General features: G+C 39.1%; 1 protein-coding gene across 1 annotated transcript in view; it reads right to left on the bottom strand.

The window, feature by feature from the left end:
• Positions 1 to 408: 408 nt before the first annotated feature.
• LOC136886333 (hemolymph lipopolysaccharide-binding protein-like) overlaps positions 409 to 13,501 on the bottom strand; it is a 53,965-nt gene continuing 40,872 nt past the window's right edge. Inside the window, exon 6 of the mRNA XM_068230690.1 lies at positions 409 to 558. Coding sequence (XP_068086791.1) covers positions 413 to 558 — 146 coding nt within the window. The 3' untranslated portion in view covers positions 409 to 412. The remainder of the gene's footprint in view (positions 559 to 13,501) is intronic.

Raw genomic sequence — 13,501 nt, 5'->3', positions numbered from 1 at the left:
TGACCTTGTTGTTTTTAAAGGAAGACAGAACATTATATGTCTGGTGACCTTGTTATTTTTGAGGGAATGTAGAACATTACATGTCCGATGACCTTGTTGTTTTGAGGGAAGGTAAAACATTACATGTCTGATGACCTTGTTGTTTTTAAAGGAAGATAGAACATTATATGTCTGGTGACCTTGTTACTTTTGAGGGAATGTAGAACATTACATGTCCGATGACCTTGATGTTTTAAGGAAAGGTAGAATATTAGATGTCTGATGACCTTGTTGTTTTTAAGGGAACGTTGAACATACACGACTGATGACCTCGCTGTTCTGTAAAGTTTCCCTGTAGTTAGTGTTGAAACGGGACAAAGAACGTCACGACTTATTTACAAGTATATTTATTATATATCAACACTGTACATGTTCACAGCGGGATCTCGCAGATGAAGGGCCGGAGTCGCTCACAACCGATGTTCACCAGCAGACCTGTGCCGTAAGCAGCGGCGCACTTGCTACCAGCTATGTTATCCGGTTTACCAGGCTTCCACCAACTGCTGAGAGCAGGCTCACCTGAAACACAGGACATAAGTGTCGTACACTCGATCCACAACACTTTTATCTTTCTTCAGATTATCCCATCTTTTTCCGAGGTCACTGGAACACCCCAGGCTCATTTTGGTTTTCGCCTCAGATTTACGGCCAGATGGACTTCCTGACAACACGCGCATTTCGGGATGAAAATATCAACCCAGTATAGAGCGGGATTCGAACCTCAGCCTTCAGGACCCCCAGTGGATTTGGGAGTCAGAAGAGCATCCACGTTATCCCCTGTTTGTCGTAAGAGGACACTAAAAGGTCAACCACTGATCTCACTTGAGACCGTGGTTTGACGACCACGGTTCCTCTAGCTGAGCCTGGCATTTTCCCCACTAAATTCTTGTCAGGCTCCTCTCTCTTATCTTTCTTGTGCGACCTCTCTGGGTCAACACTTGTTCTAGTCCGACACCGACGGCCTTGGGAGTCTTTCATAATCACGACCGTCGTGGGGATTCTCTATCTTCTGATTGGTGTTAATAGAGAATGGTCTCCCAGTGGTATTCCTATTAAAACAATATTCACTGATGTTCTACTTGACTGCACTGTTAAGCCACCAGTAATCTTATTCTAAAAATAATTTCTATTGATGGCAACAACTTACCACGTGAGCGGTTCGTTAGACTGGTATTACATATTGCTATCATGAAGTCAACCAGGTCCGTGTAAATGAGATCGGAATATGTTCACAGATCCACGAATTGGAGCGATGTCAATTTTATCTACGCTTTTCACAGGCAGCTGAAGCACTTTGTGGAAATTTATAAAGAAGTCTTGGATGTTATCTCGTGCTCCAGTTTTCAATCCGATAACTATGATGTTACGAAGCTGGTACTTCATGTCGATACGCCGTGTGCTGCCAGTCAACTTCTTCCTGCACCTGGACTCTATTACGTGCATATCCACATTCTGTTCCGCTCTTCTGTATTGAATTGTATTCCCTATCATTACGCACCGCGGTATTTCTATTCTGATTTGATGTACTTATTCTTACAATTCTATTAATAAATAGTCTGTCCCTTATAAGACACAGTCATCGCTTTCGCTATATTTTAAACATTTTCAAGTTTCGTAATTGAAGACATGGATGGAAGAAGGGCTTAAGTCAGGTTGTGGCGTTATTCGGTAAATTGCATATATACGTTCCTTGGAGGCTGTTCTAGATTCTACCTAAATGGCTTCTCGGTAGTGTCAATAGATGGCGTGTGATGTGCTATATTGAGTTCCGCCGTTCTTCCAAATATTGCTCGTGCCCGACTTAAAATACACTCCAATGCTGACTTACGGCGAGCCAGCAATCATCACTCATCAGAAGCGAAACGGCTGACGCAGGAGTAATGTCAGGAGGAGAAACATCTGATATTTCAGCAGATGACAGTGAATATATACCAAGTGAAACCTCAGATGATTCGGATACTAAATCCTTACTATACGAATGTTCTGCCGTTCTCAGCCCAATGTCATTTGCAACACCACAAACAAAAGGACTTAAGTTTTCTCTTCCAAAGTATGTAATATTATGTAACTCTCCTGAAGAAACCGTATGAGGAAGACAGACTTATAATATTACGTTTCATGATAAGTTTCAGTTATTGAAGGATATGAGGTCTGTAGATACTTTGGGTAGCTTTCCAGTCCCTCATGTAGGTACTGAACCTGGAAAATTAAAATATGTTATAAAGTTTTAGTAAGCTTTCTATGCGCAGATGCACGTGCATGGTTTGAAAATATTTTCCGGGGAGCTGAATCTGTGGGGGTAGGAAATTCTCGATATAGTGAGTCCCCTAATAATATGTTGTGACCTGTCAAATGTTCTAACCTGTAAAACTTGTATATAACATTAATTTTCAACGAAAATGTTTCTTGAAAATGGAATAAGGGCGTAACTCCAAAATACAAAATTGACAACAAACCACAAAATTTATAAATAGTTTTGATGTACATATTATGAAATTATCAAGAATGTAGTTAAGTATATTATTCCAAAATTCTGTATTTCTGAGAAAAGTGTTTGATGTTGTAATTCTTTAGACTCATTTATCTCAAAAGAGTGTTTTTTGAGTTACGCCCTTCTTCCTTATCCGTGTGTTTTGAGGTTGCGACAACATTGTTGTTTTATTTTCCCGATAAGTACGACCCCATGGTTAGGGACCATAGAATACATCCATGGTATTCCCTACCAAACGCAAGAGGATAACAAAGTGCGTCCCAGGGGCTCTTCTATTGGAGCGTGACTTAGTGACCGTGGGGAAGTTAGCTGAGTCCTGACATTACTTCCAAATAATTTTGTCAGGCTCCTCACTTTCATCTATCTTTGGTTAACTCTCGTTATTGTCCGACCACAGCGATATTACATTTTCGATACCTGAGGAGACTTTCATCTCCCCCTTCCCTTTCTTTAGCCGATACCTTCATCTCTCGAAGTGTCAGACCTTTTCATTCTTTTGGTCCATTAGTGGATGGCTGCCCAATTTTAGTTCCTCATAAAATACAAATACCACCATACCACCACCCAATAACTGAAAATAGTAATAAGTAACAAATGCCGACATGAAATATTGACCGAGCTGCCTCAGAGACGATGAAGTCTTGTCGCTATAACGTACCACAGTGGTTCGAGTGATTGAATAGGCCAGAGAAGAAGTTGAAGTACATGCTGATGCTCCTCAAACCAAGATCAAATCCACTATGCCTGGAGCACTGTAGTCTGAAGAAGTTGTGGCACTGCCTTTTTATACATCTGTTGACCTAAAATGTCCACTTAGTAAGAATCGCGCCGTGCTGTCAGAAACTCACAACATTATAAACGACTAGTGCTGTACGACAAGTAATTGGAAATAAGAACCACACATGTTAATGTATTTATGAAACAAAAGACAGATAGTCGTTACCCCTGGAAGTACTGAACACTGAAAGGCATAACAGTCCATAATGATAATGTATGTATGTTAATAGTCTTTAATACATACTATGGAGATAACTTGGTTTGCATAGTGCAAATGATCCATTCACTGAGAGATAGTATTTAACACTTAACAGTTCGAGATCTTGTAATGTGTAACTGGTGCCAATGATTCCCGTTTCCTCAGTAACTTTGTGTAAGGCAACAGAAGAGCCGTTGTAGCTGTGTACATCATCACACGAGGCAATCACTTCGTAGAAATGAGCGTCTGTCTAGAACTGTGGAAACATTCTCATTATTTCAATATCGCCCTGAATGACAAACAAAATAGTGATTTAATACATGAAAGATATGGCCAAGGTATCCTCACAGCCACCGATCTCTAGCACTCGGCGTGCTGGTAGCACCTGGATATCGTAACGTGCCATGCTGTGTTCCACTGAGTAACATCAGAGATAAACAAGACTCCTTCATGCGATGGTTTTCTAGGAGGTTCCTTCCCATCTGTAATTTTTCTACTTTCATTGAGCACGCCCACTGACTAAAGTATGCCCATCCCGATCTGTCACCCGTAGTGCACATTTTATAACAGACACAGACATATCTAAAGTCAATACTATAACCTTCCAATGTATGTCAGGATGAGATTGGTGAACACATTGGAAGTTTATGTCGAGAAATAATGTCAATGAAATCTTATGTCCGGTTATCACACCTCCAGATGAATTAGAAGGCAGTTGATTTGTCTAATTACGTGAACGGCATCGCTGAATTGAAGATATTAGCGGATTGACAACAAGCTCTAAACCCCGTGGTATCTCGGAAATATTAGTAGAAAGTTAAACATCGGGAAACATAGGGCAGGATTAAATGAATAATACGTATTCCTCAAGTAAACTTTCCGAAATGCATGAACGGCAGAATATCTATGACAGAATGTTACTGAGGGCCATGAAATATGTAAATAATAAATTCATATGAGAGGGCCATACCTTATACATCTAGTCTCGCACGATCCAACGATCGAGATGAAGAAAAGAAACTGTCGATTACTAACCTAAATACGAGGCGGCAATTATTAAATAAGTTCCTTTGCTAGTACAGCTGATTTGTACGAGATCGTCTTGCATTATGTGTCAAATGTTTCCAATTGTCAGGAACATATGGGAGCTAGAAGCTGAGAAGAATTCTGAAAAGCAAACCGTCTGCAATTATTATGTTGTGATAGAATCTGTTTTGTCTCTGAAGAAGTTGACACTCTCAATCTGCATCTCAGAAAGGTCGGAAGCAAGAATTCATAGGGAAAAGATTGTATTGAAAGGAAATATTAAAGAGATATTGGCATATTATAAACATAATATTGTAAAACAAGATATCTTGTTATTGAATGAAAAAGGCAAGTGTATCATTTGAACTGTAAAAATTGTATTAAGGTGTATAACCTTGTTCTAATTGATATCTCTGAGTTTCAGGTAATATGGAACCGTCAGCAATTAATTATTCTGATGAAATGAGTGCACGTATCAACATGAACAACTAAAATAGAGGGACCTCAAAGGATCTGACCAGAAATGTGATGGACAATACTTGATAATGTTATTGAATGAGAGCTGAACTCGGAAGGTGACACCGTCGTGGAGCAACAACCCAGGATGAGTACTTGAATATCTTATATATTCCGCCACGTAATTGCTTATTGTAGTTGTAGAGTAGTATTTATTTTGTTGTCGATTTGACATGAACAATTTTAACTTGAAAGCGACCGTTATTTGTTGGATATTGCGTTGTAATACATATGATCGTTACGTCTAGTGTGGTGAGCCAGTCTACGTTGTGATAATATGCGGTGGTTGTGAAAGATTTCTTTAATGTTTGTTAGCAAAGTTTTACGGAAAGATTTTTCGACATGGATGTTATTGGTATCGTAATGGTGTTATGGTATTGAACGTTAATTTAACTTGTAGCTCAGAATACCTCGGAGGAGCTTGGTATTTTGCGACGTGCGATTCTGTGGTCTTCAGAATGTTATGTGCTTGTGTGGAAAATACAGTGTTTTGATAATAGAAGTGTGATACTATTGTGGTGATATGGAGTTAATGCGGCAACGTATTTAGTAATTTTACGTAATTGCCTGAATAGATTGTTCTTTAGTATTGTGAATTCGCTGTGCATGACGAGTTGTGCGATGTAATAAGGTGTTAGTTACGGTAGGATCTTTGAAAGTATTTACGTGGATAGAGAGATGTGATGATTATAGATGCGTCATTAGGATTGCGAATTTGATGATGATGTTATGTGAAGGTCCTGATGATGGTATTGACGGTAGGAATTATATTGGTCATGCGTGAATTTTGTTGTTGTCGTGATGAATAATTTATTTAGGTACGAGGCCGTATTTTAGAATAATGTTATAGGATGTTGCACTCACGAACACTAGTAGTTGGTCGTCACATGTATCCTATTAAAATACAAGTTTGACCAGAGTGCACGATATTAAAGGGATGTTTAGGATCTTCGCAAGATAATCGGTAACGTAAAGATAGTGAGGTCATGTCGTAAAGGAAATATGATCTTCTATGGTAAGTAAATCATTTCTTTGCTAGTTGGATTTTGTAGATCATTTGAGTTGACGCCTAGTGCTAATGTAGTATTCCAGGTCAAACGTCGCAGTGGTATCCGGAGGCGCAGAATCAACGTAGTTAGACAAGGGTATTGTAGACGTTGCAATGTCTTTTGATGCCTTTTATCTAGGCGCAGTCACCGATGAATGTACGGGAGGATCGAGTCTGTCTTTTAAATGCATGATTTTGATGGATGTCATATTATGTTACGATCCTGTGTCTTTCAAACATTTCTATTGCATTTATGGTGATTTTATGAAGTTAGAATAACGGTATTTTTCAAGTTGCTAGATAGACAGATACCGACATATAATGCGGTGATTTTTAAAAGAGAAATGACGGAATATTGTGAGATATTTGGGTAGAAAATAACATTCTGAAGTGGATGATTCAATAATTCCCAGTGATTTATTTTAGAAAAATGCAAGGTTGATAACTGATCTTTCACTGTAAGCCTTCAGCAGGGGGACACTTTGTCTCTTTTTTTTTTGTTTTTCGATTGACGATGTTATAACTTATTTGTAACAAGAGCTTGAAGTTAGGTGTTTATTTTCTATTTAACATAATATTTTCCTTCCTATATCCGTTTGAGTTGCCATTAATTTGCTCTTAATGTAATTGATACTTCTGACGTTATTTAAAAATCATTAAACGAAAAATCCTTCCATAAATAAAACATTTTACGGAGTTCTCATTTAAAGTAGCGTAGGAACATTAGATTAGTTATTTAATTTAAGATATGATTAAATGATGGTCAATGTATCTTAACGAATATGCCAATATTCTCGATCTCTTAATATTCTATTGCGGGATATTCACGTAATTTAGGCAGAAATGATGATTACATTCTACGTTAAAAGCCACGATGATAACAGTCCACTTAATTAACCTGTAACCCAACTCGTCGGACTTGCACGTCCCTTGAGTGGAGCCTTCATGGATCTCCGACTGCATTGCTTCGCCGCGGCCTAACCCAACACTGAGATACAGAATTAAAATTTACAAAAATGGTCACAGGGATTGCTGTCAGGGCTCATATAGGTTATTAATTTTACTTGACACCCAACTGTGAGGCCAGAGTTGAATTATTTTATTACCGAACGACTAGAGTCGAATTACTTATCGCTTGGCAGTGGACTTGAGCTGTATACATCATCGTTTAATGCCTGTCAGTGGAATTCGTGACGAAGAGAACAGAATAGAGATTATATCATTAAAGAAAGGAAAACTCGTGATGACATTGGTAATCAGAGAACATTGAATCTACAACGTCGTTGGTGAAGGATGTTTGAAATATTATTTAATCGTATATTTTATGAATAATACTGGAAGGATTTGACCGTTAATTAATACTACGATTTTACTTAGTTTTATTTTATGACATTATGGAAGGATTTTCCGTAGAGTTTCAGCTCTTGTTAATCGGGATAATGAGTCATTTAACTTTGATAGAGCGATAGGTTGTTCCGTGTCACTTATTATTGGATGTCCGTCATATTTCGGGTCAGATCCGGAGAGACCCATACGTTCATTTATTGAATTTAATTCGTGAGGTGCTAGGCAGGTATAGGTGTTGTGGAAACACTGGATAAGGACTATAGAGAGATTGAGGGTGATATATTCTTGATAAGGAACGATATAGGAAATTACGATGGCGTCTCTTGCTCAAGTAAAACTGTTATTGGAGGAGCTCGCTGGAAAAATGAATAAAATGCAGGAATCGCAAGAGAGTACAGAAAAGAGAATTCAAGAGGTACGAGAATCGCAAGAAAGTACAGAAAAGAGAATTCAAGAAGCACAAGAAAATACAGAAAAGAAAATTCAGGAGGCACAGGAAAGTACTGAGAAAAGGATTCAAGAAGTACGTGAGTCACAAGAAAGTACCGAGAAGAGGATTCAGGAAGTACGAGAATCGCAAGAAAATACCGAGAAGAAAATCCAGGAATCACAGGATACTACTAGAGCAGAAATTCACGAATCCCACGAGAAAATGCAAGGAACTTTTGACAGAATCACCGACATGGTGCAAGAAAATATGAAGGTGATGCAAGAAGAGATTGTATCATTAGGATCGAAAGTCGCTGAAGTACAAGGAGAAGTATTAAATTTAAAAGAAGAAGTGAATGCGGCGATGAATGAGAATAAGAGGAATTTTCAAGAAAAATTCGAGGAATTGAAGGATGATTTTAAGTCAAGCATCCAAGAGTTGCGAGTTCAAGTCGACCATGACCTTAAAGAGCTCAAAGAAGAAGTAGATGTGATGCAGGAAAAGATAAAAGAGTCTGATAATAATTGGGATGGAAAACTCAAGAAGGTAACGGATGAAGTCAACATCACCAATGAGAATATACGGAAAGAGATAACCCAAGCAAGTGAACAGATCAATGACAGATTCAATTTGATAACGGAAGAATCTGAAGAGAATAAAGCTTTGATGAATCAGCAAATAAAAGGATTAAAAGACGGCTTAAATGCTATTCAAAAGGACGTACAGAACCTGAGGATTGAAAACGAAACAAATAGGAATTTGGTATCATCGTTGAACGACCGACAGACGATAATTGAGGATGGAAGGAAGACTGAAGTAAACAGTCAATTTGAGATACCTCAGCTTTGCGTTGATATTGATGACAACGGGACAATTCATACAGGAAGTGGAACCCAGATTGTTAACATTATACGCACTTATGAAGATAGGCCTAAGAAATTTAACGGAAATATAGGATCCAGTATGACTCCTCGTGGTTTCCTAAGAGAGATAGAGGAATATTTTAGGGAAGCAAAGGTAACTACGGAGCGTCAGTTAAAGACAGTGGAGAAACACCTAGAGGGTGCACCACTCATTTGGTTTAAGGCTTTTCGCTACGTTTTTGAAGATTATGCAGGCTTTAAACAAGCTTTCTTGGACAAATTCTGGGGGATCGACGTTCAGCAAGGAATCAGACTCGATCTATACTCAAAGAAATATTCTTTAACAGGACCGAGTAGGTTTGCCGAATACTTCACGATGCAATTTCATCGACTGAAGGAGCTTGATTCTCCACCTACAGAGACAGAAATGGTACGATCAATAGTCAAGCAGTTCCCTGCGGATATACAGAGATTATTGACGGCGGCAAACATTCAATCAGCCGTGCAAGCGGAGTCGATACTTCGGCAAATTGACAGCACGACAACACATACTAATAGCCGCATAGTAAGACACGTCGATCCGACGGTAAATGTTGTAACACCAGCAGGAGATGAAGGTGTAGAAAGAAACCAGGGATACAATAGTCACGGTCAAGGAGATAGACCTAGGACGAATGAAGGCTACAGAAGAGTGGAACATAGGGATGAGAAGAATGACAAGACGCGCCAGAAGTGGGCACCGTTTCGGAACGAAGAGCGGAGATATCCTAGGTATTACAGAAATACAGGGTGGAGTCGGAACAGAGATAAATGGCCGTACCGCAGAAATAAGTATCGAGAAAATTCAAGACAATCAGATATTCGACAGGACGAGGAGATAAACAAGGAAAGAGAAAGGTACCTTGGCGAATTAAGAAAGCAGCAGGAATGCAAACAATGGGAACGAGCGATATTGAATCAAGATATGAACGCTGATTGCGTGGGCGCGACTAGTCTGTTATATCAGCAAGAGCAAAGAAAGGAAAGCGCTGATAAAACGTTAAATCCCGCAGCCACGCCATTTGACAAGAATAATCAAGGCAATGACGGGGTGAAAAAAAAACTTCGTTTTGGAATCAGTAACAAATAATAGAATTAGTAAGTTAAATCCAAATTATAGGCAACACGAATGGGTCATAGCAGGAATCGAATCGTGGGAATTTGAACCCGAGGAATTGCTGCACGAAGACGGTCAACCAGAAGGAACGAAATTAAAGAGAGGACTACCCGTTATTTACGTCACAATATTGGGTATTCGAGTATTGTCATTATTGGATACTGGAGCAAGTATAAGTATCATCTCCAAGTTATTATTCTCAGAGTTACAAAACAAAACACACTTGCCTGTAATTCCGGTTGCCAACATGAAAATCAAGGGCATAATCCCAGATAAGGTTACGAAATGCAAGATACAAACTTATTTGCCAATAGAGATTGGAGGAAATTTAATGGAACATCCATTTGTAGTCATGGATAAAATCCAATATAACTTAATTATTGGATCCGATTTTATTAGGGAAAACAACATAGTAATTGATTTAAAGAAAGAAGAAATAAGGATCAGATGTGACGGTGAAAGAGGACAGGACATTACAGCTAGAATAGAAAACAAGGAAACGAGTGAGCTACAGAAAACCATGAACATTTCAATAAATGAAGCTGCACATGTTGCCGAGAAGATGATGGAAAGATACGACACAGAAGATGCTGTGTGTAGACAGACAATCGACAGTGGAATAGGAGGAAATCCTGAACAGCAAGGGATAATTGAGAACCTGCTGAAAAGGTATAGCAATGCTTTTAAGAGCCAGCCTGGAGCAATAAAGAACTTTAAGTACAAGTTATTAGTGAAAGATTGGAGGCCGTTTAAGATCAAACCGTATCCAATACCAGATAAATTCATGCCCGAGGCTAGGAAGGTAATACAAGAAATGATTGATAATGGTATAATATCTAAAGCACATACACCATTCGTTAGCCCTCTGGTAGTGGTAAGAAAAAGCAATGGATCGATTCGCGTGTGCATTGATGCGAGACAGGTCAACTCCAAATTAATTCCTGAGTATGATAAAGCCCCAGTAATAAAGGAGATAATAAGAGGATTTCGGAACAAGAGATTTTTCACGATATTAGATTTGACTTCCTCATACTTCCACATAGTTTTGGAGAGTAAATCCAAACTATTTACTGGTTTCATGTTTGATAATCAAACGTATATCTTTGAAAGACTCCCATTCGGCATTTCTAATTCTGCGGCTGCGCTCGTACGAGCTTTAGACAGGAACTTGAAACCGGAAGTAAAAGAATTTATAACCATTTATGTTGATGACATCGTACTGGCGACAGCAACTTTCGAGGAGCATGTAGTCAAGTTGGAACAGCTGCTAAGAAATTTAGATGAGGCTGGATTCAAAATCAATCGATCCAAGTCAAAGTTCTGCCAATCTGAAATCTTGTTTGTTGGACATGTAATTGATGGAACTGGAATAAGACCAAACCCGGTTAAGATACAGGCCATATGTAACTTTCCGAAGCCCAGAAGGATTAAGCATATCCGACAATTCTTGGGAATGACGAGATTTTTCGCTAGCCACTGTCCAAGGTATACAGAGATATTAGCTCCCCTGCAAGATATACTGAAGACCAATAATCGTTGGCGATGGAATGAGAGTCATGATCGAGCTTTTGTTAACGCGAAGGAATTACTAGCTAACAGCATAAAGCTCGGATATCCGGACTTTGATCGTGAGTTTATCATTCAATCTGATGCCTCAGCAGTTGGAGTTGGAGCTGTACTGTATCAGGAAAGTAATGAGAAGAATAATATAAACTATTTGGCCTTCGTTAGTAGAAAATTGAGAAACCATGAGCTTAAGTATACGACCACTGAGCTTGAGATGTTGGCCATTGTTTACGCATTACAGCAGTGGAGGAAAATCGTGTATGGGTATCCAGTAGTCATTAGGACGGACCATAAGGCGCTAACGTTTGTGTTAAAAACCACATTATCCAGCGAGAGAGTATCACGATGGGCACTTTATGCGCAGCAATTTAATTTAAGAATTGAGTTCTGCCCGGGTAAAAGTAATGTGTTGGCAGACAGTCTAAGCCGAAATCCAACAGAAGAGCCTCTGGAGGTCAATGTGATCGAAGTAACTCAAGAGGATGAAGAATGTTTGGAAAGCCTAAAACGATTGCCGGAGTTGCAACTTGAGGATTCATCTCTGAAAAAGATTATTGAGTATTGTCTAAGAAGGTCAGCTAATGATGGATCCGAAGATCAAATAGATGATTATGTGCTGACGAATAACATCTTGTATAAATACATAGATAAAGATCGGAAGAAATTAAGAGTGGTGGTGCCACGCAAATTAAGATGTAAACTCATATGGTACATCCATAGAATGATTGGTCATGGTGGACTAGATAAATTAGCGGCTACAATAGGAGAGACTTTCACATGGACTGGGTTCCGGAGAACCATAGGGAGAATAGTAAAAACCTGTGATATATGCCAGAGGGTGAAATACAACTCCGTATTATTGTATCAACCACCGATAGCCGTAATACCAGACCGACCTAGGGAAGTATATGCCATGGACTTGTATGGGAGTTTACCCGTAGGTAAACGTGGAAACCGTTTTGTATTGGTAGTCCTTGACGTAATGTCAAAATATGTGTCACTTCAGCCCATTAGGAAGGCCAACTCTAAGTCCATAATTAGAAGTTTAGAAAGAGTAACGATACCAAAGATGGGTAAACCAAAATGCATAATAACGGACCATGGAACACAGTTTACGTCAAACGAATTTGCAGAAGCTTTAAGGAAAATGAACATTCAACACCGGTTTAGTTCAATAAGACACCCTGAATCCAATGCAGCTGAGAGGGTCATGAAAGAAATTGCGAAATATTGTAGAATTTTCTGCCATGAACGTCAATGGACATGGACTTCTTGTTTACCGACAATAGCCGATTGTATAAATTTTACATGGCACGAGTCTATCGGCAATATTCCAAGCATTCTTCACATGAACGAGCAACCAAGACGTCCCTGGAACGAGATCATTGCTAGACCAGTCGAAGAAAGTCCTAGCGTCGAAGAGAACATAAAGCAAGCTCAGGCGTGTATGAAAAGGCAAGCCGAAAAACGTCTCAAGAAGTTAAGGCATAAGAAATTTCGAGAAACTTTGGAGGTTGGAACCTATGTTCTTGTAAGAAAACCAGCCGTGTCTTGTCCTACGGAAAAATTCTATTCCAAGTTTGCACATTTGTACATCGGGCCGTTCAAGGTTATTGAAGCGTTGGGCAATAATGCATATAAAATACAGAGTTTGGAGTCCAACAACATTGCTATTTTCAATGCTTCAAGTCTTAAACAGTACAGTTTCCCGATCGCTGATGAGGAGGAAGTTAATATCATCGTGGAAGACGAAAGAAACGGAGATGCTTGGGATGTTTATTCGTTGACCGACGGATCAGATGACGAATGATGAAGTCCAGACAAGATTGGAAGGCAGGATATGGTATAACAGTATCTCAAGACCAGAGTCATTTTCATTCACTTCAGACCTGATAAAAGAAGATTTCATTGAAGAAGAGAATTATGATTAGATCTGGCATGAACATGAAATTTCTCCTTTCATACGAAATTTCATTTTTGAGTAGAGGAGGAATATAACCTTCCAATGTATGTCAGGATGAGATTGGTGAACACATTGGAAGT

The sequence above is a fragment of the Anabrus simplex genome, chromosome X, assembly GCF_040414725.1.
Source record: "Anabrus simplex isolate iqAnaSimp1 chromosome X, ASM4041472v1, whole genome shotgun sequence".
Classification (NCBI taxonomy): domain Eukaryota; kingdom Metazoa; phylum Arthropoda; class Insecta; order Orthoptera; family Tettigoniidae; genus Anabrus; species Anabrus simplex.
Note: the sequence above shows the minus strand (reverse complement) of the source record. Positions and strands in the feature narration are given on the sequence as shown.